At 30.9% G+C, this 14278-nt stretch overlaps 1 protein-coding gene across 2 annotated transcripts; it reads left to right on the top strand.

Moving 5' to 3' along the window:
• The first annotated feature begins 7051 nt into the window (after window positions 1–7051).
• On the top strand, window positions 7052–13601 carry LOC111365335 (putative late blight resistance protein homolog R1A-3). Of its 2 annotated transcripts, XR_002697415.1 has the most exons (4): window positions 7052–7211; window positions 9959–12127; window positions 12330–13454; window positions 13554–13601. XR_002697415.1 is itself a non-coding variant. In XM_022985797.1 (3 exons), exons 1-3 carry the CDS (start codon window positions 7195–7197, stop codon window positions 13399–13401), a joined length of 3258 nt encoding a protein of 1085 aa, XP_022841565.1. In that variant the 5' UTR covers window positions 7052–7194; the 3' UTR covers window positions 13402–13601. The 2 variants fall into 2 exon arrangements, 1 of the variants encoding a protein (XP_022841565.1); XM_022985797.1 differs by having other exon boundaries at window positions 12330–13601.
• The last annotated feature ends 677 nt before the right edge of the window (window positions 13602–14278 follow it).

The following is a 14278-nucleotide window of genomic DNA, read 5'->3' as shown; positions in this document are numbered from 1 at the left end:
ATTTTTTAAATTATACGCACAATCAGACAAAGGGCCCTAAGAAAATTCAATCACAATTTTAATATCAGATCATTCCACCATATATTTTCAATCAAGTCAACACAAATTGAGAATATTGTGTATAAATTGTGAAGCCATACTTCATATGACAAATTGTAGTTGGAGAATCTAAAAATCAAATTGAATTACATAAATTTAAATCACATAATAATTCCGATAACATTTCCTTGTAATCTGGAAGTTTCAATTTGGTAATATATGTTTCTACAACAATGTTTAATATTTTATGGATTGATATCAAAGAAGAAAGAAACTAGACTTTGATTCTGAGTAGAGACGAATTTGGGTACCTTTATTTGTTAAATTATTTAATTTAGATTGTATTTTCTGAATTATAAATGTAATATAGTACTTCCTAAATTTTTATTTCATAATGATGTACATATGAAATTTTCCGTAAAAAATTTCCATTTTAGGTATTATATTTTTTTAATTCATCAGATTGGGTTAGATTGGATTCAGTTGGATTGAATTGGATTTTGATTCACAACCCGAGATTCAATCCAATTAGACCTTAAATTTAATTTTTCAATCCAACCTAATCCAATTGAACTTAAAAATCAACCCACACAGGCTGGTATGGATTGGGTTGAGTAGGTCGGTTTGAGCGTTTTGGGTTGGTCAATAGGTTTTGAGCATTAATTGAACCAGATATTGGTTTAGTTTTCGATTTTTCCAGTTGAATCGGTCGGTGCTATTTGATTTTGATAACATTTTGGGTGCACATGAATCTATCTTACGTTTGTTTTTCAATCAAAACAAGCCAATTTAGAATGGCTACATCTAGGTTTTGAATTTTACAAATCATTTAAAACTGTCAAATCATTTACCAAAAGTCAATTTGAAATTAAATTAATTTAATTTTTATCTTTCCTAATTAAAACTAAATGCATCCGAGTTAAAAATACACGTTTATATTAGACTCAATCAATTAAACTCAGTACCCAATTAGGCAATTATTCCTCCCAATTAATTAATTAATTATAATGTACTTAATTATCCATCAATAATCTCAATTGAGAATGCAAAAATCTCAAATTAATTAAAGAGTTTGACAACTTTTGTTGAACAATATTCATGGTATTCATCACAACTGAATAAACAATTAAATCTAGATTTTAATTCAAATTCACACTATTTATTTTCTCTCTACAAATTATTTTCTCAAATTTCAACTTAAATTCTAGATCAAATTCTCGATTTTTTATTTTATTTATTATTATTTTGCTATAATTTATTGTTAGTTATGTTTTTCTGTACGGATTTGTGCTAGGTCCCTAAACTGGTCAAGTAACTTAATTTATTTTTATTTTTTAAATTAGTTGCTAAATTTTACAGTTAGTGAATCTCTATTATTATCATACTCAACTTATTTAATTTTACTTATTAACCGTTGTAAGTTGTAAATTTTAATTTTATTAATCTTTTATTTCTTAAAGATTCGGTTCTTGCTAAAACATCATCGTCCAAATCATGCTCTAAAACAACACTCATTCGAAAAGTTAAGGAATTTGTGTCAATTTATTACATATAAGCGAACACCAAACAAGTCCCAATTACTACAGTAACATAATTTCATAATCTGCATGACATATACATCACATGGAGAACCTGCGAACAGATAATCTCTGATCACCAACTTGAAAGTCTCTCGAGGTTGTCCAAGAATCTCCCATAAGAAAATTTAATGTTGTTCAGAGTAAATAAAATAAAATAAAAGATTTTTTTATTTTATTTTATCCCCCCCCCCCCCCCCCCCCCCCCTCCCCCTCTCAATATGTAAAAAAGCCAGAACTGATGCTGTGTTTAATGTAAAAATTGGGAGCGGAGGTCTCTTTGCTCATTGCAGACTCGGAAACAGATTTCTTGCCACCATGTACGTCGATCATCTGTAGGGTCATAATATAACCTAAACTGGAAGGGATCTTGGTCAACTGGTTGTTCAAGTCTGAGAAAATGATTACTTGATGCATTCCAACTTCTAATCGGAACCCCATGCAGTTCCTAGAATCATAATTTCTGGAACGCACCTTCACTTCTATCCCGTTATTGTTTCTCAATAGAAACATGTTGTAGTTTGGGAACCTCTTGTTTGCGTAATCTCCCAATCATCATCCTTTTCTTCCAATACAAATCAAAATTTAAGATTTGAGGGGAAATTGTATAGATGCTGAGCTGAAAACGAGTGAATAAATTGAATGTAAGAAGTAAATAAATTAAATTCAGATTTAATGCAAATTAATTTGAAAGTAATTCAAATTACATTTAATATGTAACGATCCTAAAAATTTTGACGTCATACTCCATGCAAAATTTTCTAATGAAGTGTGTAAATTATAATGAAAAATTTGTCGTGCAAAAATAATAAACGTTAATCAAATAATTGAATTTTTTTTAAAGAAAAGACTTGTTAGACACCTCTTTTTGACACGTATGTTTAACTATTTTCGATATTCGTTTTGACAATTCAATATGACAACGATGTTGTTCGCGAAACGAGTATCCAGATGACATAAGTGATTTGTGAATTCGACTAGTATACGATCGTTGACGAATTTTTAAAGCTAGCATATCATCTAAATTCTCAAAATATTAGTTTGGAATCACCTACTTTTTATTGCTTTTGATCTAATTGTTTAAATTGCTTGATTGACAGATGGGCTTAATTGGATTAATTAAACTTAATCATCTAAAGACATTAATAAGTGATTTGTTGCTTGTTATTGTTTTAATTCTGCATTACACAATTTTAAGTATAGTTAGGTCTAAACTATTCCGCTATTTATAAACCTTTCACTTAGCTACTTAGAAACATATGTAGTCGATCTCTATAAACAAAAAGGCAGACCATGGGGCACTCCTTACCCAAGCCCTCAAATTTGGCAAATGCAGCCATAGCGAAAGTTACTGAATTCTACAATGCCACTAAAATACGGATGACTCAGGTTTACTATGTCAAGAACGGTATCTGGTATTTTGACTGGTTCTTTATTATCCACGTAAAGAAACTCTAGTTTCTCGAGGTTCTTTATTGACCAAAGTGTACACGGATCTGCCATGTACGTCAAGTTCACAGGCAGTTTAATATCTATTACATGTTCATAAAACTTCAAGTCTATGGTTGAAAAATTCATGACCTTAAGAAACTTCATACCCGAAAAGATGAACGAGAGATCAGGTAAACTACGGAACAAGGAGTAGACATGTAGGCCAAAAGATTTTTGATAAGGATGAATGTACAACTGATGGTAACTGCATTGCTCATAGATCAATTGTGAATCATCAGAGAGAATAGTAACATCATTGACATGATCACAACAACTAGAACATCACCAGTAAGATGAAATAGAAAACAGAATAGGAAAGAAGATAGACAGATAGAGAAAGAACTTACTCTTCGACCACGTTCAAAAAGTTTTTTGGTTGTGCTATCCTCAAATACATATCATACTATGATCATTAATTTTACAAATATTGACTCCACCTTCAGATTGCCTTGGTAACAGTTAGGAGGCTCTTATCAATTAGATCCATTAGATATTTCTTTGCCACAATCTCTAATCTCCTGTGCCTCATCTTTCTATACAAATCTTTCATTGATCCATAGGAAAATCAACTTCCAAAATGGGATTTCCTTGCCTCCTGAAATACTGCTAAGTAAAGAGTACAGGTTTCAAATGCATTTGTAAATGCTTGTAACTAAGTTCTAGAATGTTCATGCACTTTTGAATCTTCAGATATGTGTAAAGTTGACTTATAGCATTTTGTTGCCATTAGCATGTTCTTTTCTCCATATTTGCAAGCACCTCAGCTACTACAACAACATCAAATGGTAGCCCGAGAATAGTTGTTGCGATGTGCTCCCCAATTTCTTGCGATCCTGGAGGGCAATGCTCCTTCAGAAATACCTTTTGGTGTAATAAAATCACATCATTCAGCTTCCGATAGGAAAGGAGCATGCATTAATCACACTGTGAGATGAAGTTGCTGTTTGAAATCTACTTAACATGTGCAGCGAAAAATTAAAACAATTTTCGATTCTTGTCAGGATTCATCTTTGTGCTTAGATAAAAATTGTGATAAAAGTCGTACATTTTTCTAGATCTGAAACCCCTTTGTTTTTTCTTTGTTCCAGCAACCTTGATTCTTCATCCACAGTTGTTAAATTGTCCAGCCTCCAACGATGATCTACACAGAGAACAAGATTGTAATATTAGGATTTTTCTTGTGCTAGCAAGAATAATGAAAAATCTCTATAATTTTGAAAATTCTATTCATATTTATATAAGCCTGAACGGAGTTGGCCTGACCCGATCCAACATTTAATTAACCCATTTAATTAAATTCGGTCCATGAATTAATTAATCAAAATTAATTAATTCAATACGCAACCTAATTAATTAATTTATCCAACGCTTAAATTAATTAATCGATAAATCACAATCTTTCAGTTCTCATTTTGTGTGTGACCCATCAGGTTCTCGATCCCGATGCCAACACATTTTTAATTTATCACCAATTCACTCGCTGTCCCAGATTGACATTTAGTAATGTGTCATGGTAATACATGTAACGAAAAATATCACGTGGTATGACAAAATCAAACTCGTTCGATTACCGTGAAACTATAATCTCTTTGTCAATATGATCCGATCAATTACGAGATATGAAAGTGTGTCAATTTCGATTATTGATCATATTTTTCACTCCATTATTAAGTCAATATAAGTCAAAAACTCCTTTTCGACTTATGAGTACACATTGGCCAATGATTTCGTTATCGACTTAATTGAATGAAATGTAGATCATAATCCCTTACTATCTAAGAGTGACGAATCCTCTATTGATCATTCACAACCTTCATAAGATTCTTGACATACCGAGGCGATGCCGTATTAGCGGCTCTTGGCAGAGCAACATCCAACACTATCAAAGCATGACTGTCATCATATAAGATACTATGACGATCTCAAATCAAATGACAAATCCCACTATCGAACGTTAGAGATTAATCACTAACACTGAGATAGTTATCCATATGAAATCTCTAGACGGGTCTCCAATATTTTGTTTTATAAACATTCACGTGTTCATTTAAGTGTCACGCTTGTGAGATCAGCTACTTACTTCAAAAGTAAGAAATGACACACGTGATAGTCTATTCGTAATAACGATATCCGTATCTCGTTATTATTTACGACCACGGATGATTTAAGATTCAATCATATATAATTTCTATCTCACAATCACAACTCCTTATGATTAACAAATTACCAAGATTTGAATCTACGAACTCTACTATTTAATTTAATTAAATAATTTTATGACATTTTGGAGGAGTATGGGAAGAGAGGGAGAGGAAGAGGAAGAGGGGTATTTGTATTTGGGTAAATTTTGTGAGATTTTATAATTATTTTAATTTAAAAAAATTTTAAACTTATTTTCCTAGTTTTGAGTTTTTTGAGTGTTTTAATGAAAACACTCAAAACGTAAAAAAGTCGTTTTGAATTTTGTGTTATAAAATTTTCCTTCTTTTCAAAAATCATATTTTTGAAAATAATATATTAAGCATGTTTTGAATGTTTTCGAAAACTAAAAATTAAAAATAACCTCAAAATGACAAATCAAAAGTAGTTTAAAGCACCGTTTGATAGGCACCAATTTTCTAGTGAAAATGGAATTAGGATGCCAATTTTCAACTTTTGTGTGTTTGATGGTGTTATATTTTTCATGAAAATCAAGTTCTTGGATTTTTTGGGAGTTGTGGTTTTCTAGCTTTTGTGGTATATGGTGGGAATTGATTTTCCAAGTAGTTGACCTTTTTTTTTTTTTTTTTTTTTTTTTTTTTTAAAAAAAATTCCTTTTTTTTTTTTTTTTTTTTTTTTGGTAATGAAAACAAATTTTAAAAATTATTGTAAAAAAATATTTCCTTTTAATTGACAATTTTCATGTAAAACAAAGCCAAACGAACAAAAAAAATATAACTTTCTTGAATTTTTTGTTTTGGCAATGGAAACAAATTTCATCCCCAATATCAGTAAATTTCATCTCTTTAATTGATAATTTTTATATAAAACAAAGCCAAACGAACAGAAAAACACTTTTATTTCAATATTTTTCACGTGAAAAATTATATCAATCAAACACAATAAAGTACAATTCCAGAAAAATAATTTCTAGGCAATTCAATTCCTTAAAATTCGTCTTCTTTCCATTCAAATTTTATTTTTGCAATCAAATGAACCTTAATATTTTAAAAAAGCAATATGATTGATGAGTGGAATTACAATACACACGAATTTAATAATCAATGCTCTTTCCAACTAGGGCTGGGCAAAACCCAACCCAACTCGCTCAATCCGATCAACCCAAACCAACCCGATCGATTTGGGTTGATTTTTTAAGTTCAATTGGATTGGGTTGGGTTGAAAAAATATTTTTCAGGTTGGGTTTCGGGTTATGATTTAAAACTCAACCCAACCCGATGAATTAAAAAAAATAATATCTAAGATTAAAAAAAAAGTAAATAAAAACAATAGTAAAGATATGAAAAGAACTTATAATTTATAAATGTCCATTTTTTTTTAATATAGATTGATTCCTATAAACATAATTTACAAATGAAATGTTATTTCATAATAAAGTAAAAATTAAGAAGATGATGATGAAATAAATAAATCCCAAAAAAATTGTAAAAAAAAATAAAAAAAATAAATACTTCATAAATTTTAAACTTATTTATACATCATTTTTCAAAAAGAATTTCCTTACATAGGTATTTTTAAAAAAAAAAAAAACAGAGATTTTCAATTAATTTCAAACTTTAAAAATTTATCTAAATTTAACAAAAATATAATCGAATCCAACTTTAATTGGATTTAAACTATTAATTGGGTTGGAAAAAAAAAATCGACCCGACCCGATCCATGCCCACCCCCCAATAAATTCCAACCACTTCAATTTTGCACATTATAATAAAGGATGGCCGCCTTTCAACACAATCCTCTCTCTCACGTTCAATAAAATCAATAAATCATATAACGTACTTTTTCATATCGAAGCCAAGTAAATCGTGCTGTTCCGCTCAGTTGATCAATATTGTTCTTGGGAAAGCATTTCAGAACAGATTTTGTTATGTTTATTCCGAAACGGTAACCCTAGTCATCTTTTTATCGATTTTTTATTTTCATTAACTCTTATTTGTCTGAATAAATCTTCACTCGATTGTATTCTGAAAGTAAAATTTGTCATCTGAAATTTTCGGATATCTGTGTTTTAATTTGAGATTTTTCTGTCTCTATATGCAGTATGCCTGTAAAACATCTGAGTTAAAGATAGATACATAAATTATAAGAAAAAGTACACAAAATTTCCACGATCAATTTGGTCTATTTACAATCTCTATTATGTATCAAAATTGTTTTTAATTATAATAGATAAAAATGAGTAGTTGATAAAAGGGAAGTAACTGTGGATCTAATCAAAAGCACAAATAAAAATGGCTGTAGTTTTTAATTTTTTAAGTTGAGTATGTATATATTTTCAAGGTATTAATTTGATTTTTAACTAGTATGAAGTTGACTTCCAATCAATATTGGGGGAAAAAAAAAGTGTTCCATGCTAATTCCTGTGCAATCTCATTATCTTAAGTCATTTAGATTATTCTGATAATTTATTTTGAAAGAATAAGTTGTTCACAATAATCTAACAACCACATTAATTGAGCAAAGAATGTTCACAATTGAAGTATCAAAGCTTAATAATGAACTAATTTACTACATAAAACATTTCTCAAAATTTACTATATAATCAAAATGTACTAAAGCACAACCTCAAAATGGAAGTCAAATACCAAATAATTTACAAGAATTAATTTAATCAGATTTGGTTCATAATGCAAATAATACTTGAATTTGATTAACGCACTCAACTTTAATCTCCTTTAGTCAATGGGACTGAACCAGTAGGCTCAATGAAATGGATTTAGAAGAAATTATTCATTTATCATGTGATAGTCACATGCATTGAGATATGTAAATTTAAGTCCCGGTTGATATGGATTAAAATTTAGATTTTAATTTAAATCAAAGTCAACAATTGATTTTAACAATATATTTTATAGGATTCATAACTTTTTAATTACATATTCATGAACTTTTTATCAAAATCTGATCTAAATCCCCCCTAAACGAGGGATAAGTATAAAGTAAATATATATAATTTCTGAAGAAATAACTTGATTTATAAATGAAAGTTGAAAATAAGTAAGACGTATTAGTAGCTTTTTTAAAAGGTGACATTCCAATTTAACCCATATTTGTCTCCCTTTAAAACAGAACTTTTTAATTATCATACTTTTTCAACCATACATTCATATAACAAAATATTTTGCACATAAATTAAAAACTTTTTCCTACATTTTAACCATACATTCTTTAAAAATAAAAAATAAAAAATCACTATATAAAACATTATTTTTCTCAATCAATAATGACCATCAAACATAGGCTTAATATTAATAGAAAATGAATTATACATACACAATTGAAAAAAAAAAAAAACTAAATTTACTTATAATTAAATAAGTTACTAATACTTAAATAAATAAGTTTTAAAATAAAAAAAAAATTTTTGTTAATTAACAGTAGATCATCTCCAAAACTCTTTATTTATAAAGAATATTTAATATATTATAGAGAGTATCTTTAGATTTAAAGAGTGGAAAATTTTATACACTCCAACAAATTCTCTATTTTGACTCTACGTTTGCTTTTCACAAGAAACATCTATTGATATCTCTTCTTATTTTATTTAAAGTAATTTTTTATATGCCAATCAACCAATCAATTTAAATGTAGTTTGAATTGTTTAAGAAGTAGAGTATTGAAATATGTGATTTGTTAAATACAATCATTGCACATTAACAATAGAGAGCAAGTTAAACCTACTCTCAAATTTTAAAAGTTAAAATAGATAATCCTTGAAATTCGTTTTTAAGCATTGACTCTCACAAATAAAGAACATTTTTTATTTGGAAAGTCTCCTGTAGATGCTCTAAGTTACTTATTTTTACACAGAGATTAGAATTGTATTTAAAAGAAAGTAATAGCTACTTAAAGAAAAAGAAGTCATCAAAACATAAGTTTTCTAACATATATCTAGACAGAAAATAAGTCCACGTTTAACCCTCATTTTTTAAGATTCATGTTTACCACACATTTTATAAGATTCACAATTTTTATTAATTTTTTAATCATATATTTCATCAATTTTTTTTAAAATATAATAAAAAAATAATCTTTAGCTAATGAAACATGGGCTAAATATACTAATAAGTAAATTGGTTGAAACAGAGAATTAGATTTCCTAAACGAAATTTGACTATTATAGGACATTACCATTTTCTGGCAGAGCCATATGAGAAACTTGTTTTAATACGTATTAATGATAATTTTTAGAAAACATATTTCAACGATTAATTTTATAATAATGCTATTTAGCACTAAGTGTCATCAAGTGAGATGCTCAATTAAAGGAATCACATAATTTCACTTTTAGCTAAGCACATTACATAATGCCACATAGACGGGTGCTTTAGCATCATTTTAACACTTTTTTAATTGAATAATGATATGTAGTATCCATAGTGTTGAGCAGCAATTTAGATGTCAGCATATTATCAGGTTCTGTAACTAGGTCATAAACCACTATATCTAATTGAACCTTTAATTTAATATCATAAATGTTGTCAGCTAGACTACTAATGTTAAATGTTAATGGTGCTAAATAGCATTACATTTTTTTTTTCTTTTTATGCTCAATAATTTTGATAGGCTTGAATTCAACCCAAGTTTTCTGTTCTCTCATTAGATTTATTGTTTTTCAATCCACATGACAGAAACAAGCATGAAATGGCTCCTTCAACAAACAATCTGAGGAAACTTCTTGAAAATCAATTCAAGAACGGAAGGCTTGAAATGTTCGATGGTCAAGGACAACTCGTTCTAATTGTTGCGCAGTTTATGATAAAAATGTGCGATGAAGATGATGAAGAAATTGGTTTGCTAAAGTATCTTGACGATTTAGCGAGGAATTGCTTGGGTTCCAGCCAACGTAGTGAAGCATACAGAAACTTTCCCGAAGATTTTTGGCAGTTCATGACGGGGCTGAGATCATTCTTTATAGTCAATTCCAAGCGGTCTCCCATTTATTATATTGGGCGTGTTGCGGTCTTCATTGACCTTTTCCTCGAAATTTTAGAAGAGATACTTCGTCTTCAGCCAAATTTCATTCTTCGTGTCGAGGGTTCAATTAAAACTCTTAAGATGGAGCTGAAGTTTCTTATAACCTTTCTTGGGGACGTACCATCTCTGCACACTGATATCTATACAACCTATAGTGTCTTGACAGATATCGAAAGTGTGGCCAATTCTGTGGGATATTTCTTATATACTTTCTTTTTCAACAGAGACCCTATTTCGGTGACTGATATGGATCAGAGTCTTTCGCATTTGTTGGAATCTCTGAGGCTCGTGACAGAAAAGATCATAGCGCACTGCAACACAATCCCGCCGAAGTTACCAAGTCGTAGGACCCGAAATACTGAAGTGGTTTCACTCTTTCTTGTTGATTCAAGTCTAGACGATCTTGAAAATGTAATAAATCACGAGGATGACAGGATTGTTTCTGTGAAGGCTCAAATTCAAAAAATTCATGGTCAGCTAATGTTCTTGCGATTAATGCTTGCAACCATGGGGGAAAAACGATTTTCGGAACTTGAGGAGTTTTTTGTACGAATTAGAGACATAGCATATGAAGTTAAATATGTTGTCAGCTCATTTTCTCCTGTGCAGTATCTCACAATCAGGCTTCCTCAAGTAATTGTGAAGACTGAGATTGTTAGGAAACAACTAGAAGAAGAAATGAATAAATATGACGCTGGAATGCTAAAGGATGAAGAATATGCAAGGCAACAAATGTTATTGCAAACTCAAACACCTGACACTCGAGACATTGTTGGCTTAGGGGATGAGGTGGACAAAATTAAAGAGCAACTTCTTCGAGACACAAAGCAGCTACAATTTATTTCTATTTCTGGGATGCCAGGACTTGGCAAGACTACTTTGGCGAAGAAACTATATGATGATCCCTCGATTGTTCAACATTTTGACAAACGCGCCTGGTGTGTTGTCTCTCAAAATTATCAAATTAGAAATATCTTAATTGACATCTTGACGTCAATGGATGTCGTTAATGAAGAAGCAAGGATGGTCGAGGATGAAGGTACATTGGGTGAAGCACTTCACAAATGTTTGTTGACAAGTGGAAGATTCATCCTTTTCATAGATGATATGTGGAATGTCGAGGCATGGAATAAAATTCAAACATACATTCCAGACTGTAGAAAAGGAAACAGAATATTATTCACCGCTCGAGATGAAGATTTCGCTTCCAAAGCTTCATATTCTTCCAAAGCTTCACTCATGGAAAATAATGCTCTTAAACGCTTGACTGATGAAGGGTGTTGGGACTTATTGCAGAGGAAGGTTTTCCAACAAAATTCATGCCCTAAAAATTTGATATTCGCTGGAAAGGAAATTGCCATAAAATGTGATGGATTACCACTTGCAGTTGTTGTCATAGCTGCAGTTCTCGCGAATATGGAGAAGGAATCAAAGTTATGGGAGGATGTTGCTAAAAGAATAAGTTCACAAATCACTGAAGAGTCAAACAAGTACATGAACATACTGGAGCTCAGTTACAAATATTTACCTATGCATCTGAAACCATGTTTTCTTTACTTCGGAACTTTTGAGGAAGACAGGGAAATTGCGGTCCGGAAGTTGATATCGCTATGGATTGCTGAAGGGTTTATTGGGAAAGAAGAGAAGGAGATCATGGAGACTGAAGCACAGAAGTACCTGGAACATCTCATTAATAGAAGCCTGATCCAAGTTGTTCGAAGAAGATCCAATGGAAGAGTCAAAACATGCCGCATACATGACCTCTTGCATGATATGTGCCTGCGAATAGCTAAAAAATATAATTTTATAAAGGTGATTCAAAAGTAAGTACCCTCTCTCCATCTCCTCTTCTCTGTGTGTGTGTGTGTGTTCTGTGTTGTGTTTGTGTGCGTGTTTCCTCTTTGCCTTTTGTCTTGTTTATATTTTGCGTATTAATGATGGTGACTATATGGTGATTATGTCAATGTTGCTGTTGTTGCCGGCAATGCTTTGATGCCATTATCCTGCTACAATTTGGTTCTTCAGTCAGTTGTCGGTATACGAGCAATGCCAACGCCTAAGCATTCACTCACACTCAATTCCTTCTTTTTCGAGACCGGTTAGACTTCATGTTTGCTCCCTGTTAGGACATTTACCTGATCCCTCCACATTCATCTTTGGCAACATGAAACTTCTCAAGGTATTGGATTTGTCAAGCATGGATTTCAGATTTTATAATTCTACACAAGCAGAGGATTTGTTTCTCTTAAGGTTCTTGGCAGTTTCTTCTATACCGTCATCAGTAGAGAGATTTGAGAACCTAGAATTTCTTTTCGTGAATAATCGAAAAGTAGTTGAAATACCAGAGAACCTTTTTAATATGGTGAAGTTGAGAAATGTGTATTTCAGTAGCGGTGCACAATTCAGTAAATCGTGGCGTAAGCGAGCAGCTGAGGGTGAGAGGTTTCTAACAAGTGGCCTACAAAGAGTTTCATATGTTTCCATTCATGATGAAAACGATGAGAAAATTTTGAGATATTCACCTAATCTCCGAAGATTGAAATGCAGATTTGCTATATTTTTTGATTCATCAGAAAACAATTATCGGTATCCTATCTTGAATTTCCTTGGTCAGCTGGAATCACTCAGCATATCTTTCCGTTCGAGTTATGTTACAGATGACCCCAATCTCAATTTGACTAATTTACCCTTGAATCTAAGAAGGTTGACTCTTAGTAACTTTAATTCATCAAGTAAGCAAATTGAGATAATCGGAAAACTACCTGAGCTCGAGGTTCTCAAGTTACGAAATGGTACCAGTGAGGAAAAAAGATGGGACATAAACGAAGGTGAATTTGAAAAACTTAAATTCTTGGAATTGGATGAGGTACAAATTGAAAAATGGAATGCATCGAACAATCAATTTCCTAACCTCGAAAGATTAGTTTTGCGAAATTGCCAGCTTTTGGAGATCCCTTCTGATTTAGAGCATTGTCCGACTCTACGAAAAATTGAGCTACGTGGTTGCAAAAAATCTGTTGAAGGCTCTGCTTGGAAAATTAAAGAAGTGCAAAATGATTACAATAATGATGTTGAAGTTAATATCTACCGCTCTTGATAGAGTTTTCTTTCTCATTTACGTAATTTAGTTTTGAAGGAATTATTTTGGAGGTCTCTCTACATTCAGACTTAACAATGTGCTCTGTTTTTATTTTGTGATATTCATCTTCATTTACCATGTCGCATTATATTGAATCTGTCATTTTGGAGGTCTCTCTACATTCAGACTTAACAATGTGCTCTGTTTTTATTTTGTGATATTCATCTTCATTTACCATGTCGCATTATATTGAATATGTCACTTTTTCAATGAAGCTTTATTTTGAACTTCATGCGAACAATTTTCATATTTCAATGAACAGTTTATAAAGTAAATTTTAAGAAATCTTATATTTATAAACATTATTTCTAAAGAGTTTTTAAGCATAACACCTCAAAAGTTATATATTTTATTTGGAATTCATTAGAATATTTAAAAATTTTCATTTTCCAGGGACTCAAGTCTGTGTCATAAGAAATATTCAGTTTCTAAGAGAAATGATTATTATTATTATTATTATTATTATTATTATTATTATTATTATTATTATTATTATTATTCCTCTAGAACTGGAAAGCAGATTGGTCAAATATTATCATTCCAGAAATGAAGGACAAAAACTCATTGAATAACGTTCGTAGCAATTTTATTGTTGGTTAATTGCTCAATAGTGGTTGCATCAAAATTGAATAAAGTTTGCAAGAATTTTGTTGGGTAGGAACTCGAAAAAAGTGGTTGCTACAAATTCCCCCAAAAAAAAAACAAAAAGTTAGAAACAAATTCTACAGCTTTTTGAATCCTCGACATTTTTATCGTTTTAAAATTAGGTCAATCGATTTTTTGAATGCACAACTTCCATGGCATCAATACTTGAAATTTTTAATATTTGTTGAAA

Source organism: Olea europaea, chromosome 17 (assembly GCF_002742605.1).
Source record: "Olea europaea var. sylvestris chromosome 17, O_europaea_v1, whole genome shotgun sequence".
NCBI classification, from domain to species: Eukaryota; Viridiplantae; Streptophyta; class Magnoliopsida; order Lamiales; family Oleaceae; genus Olea; species Olea europaea.
The sequence above is the reverse complement of the archived record's forward strand: the minus strand, read 5'-3'. Positions and strand labels throughout refer to the sequence as shown.

What these genes read in the sequence shown, in the direction of transcription:
- LOC111365335 (XM_022985797.1), top strand. An exon ending in TTTATAAAGGTGATTCAAAA is followed by an intron (nt 12,128 to 12,329) that starts GTAAGTACCCTC and finishes TTGGTTCTTCAG; the next exon opens with TCAGTTGTCGGTATACGAGC.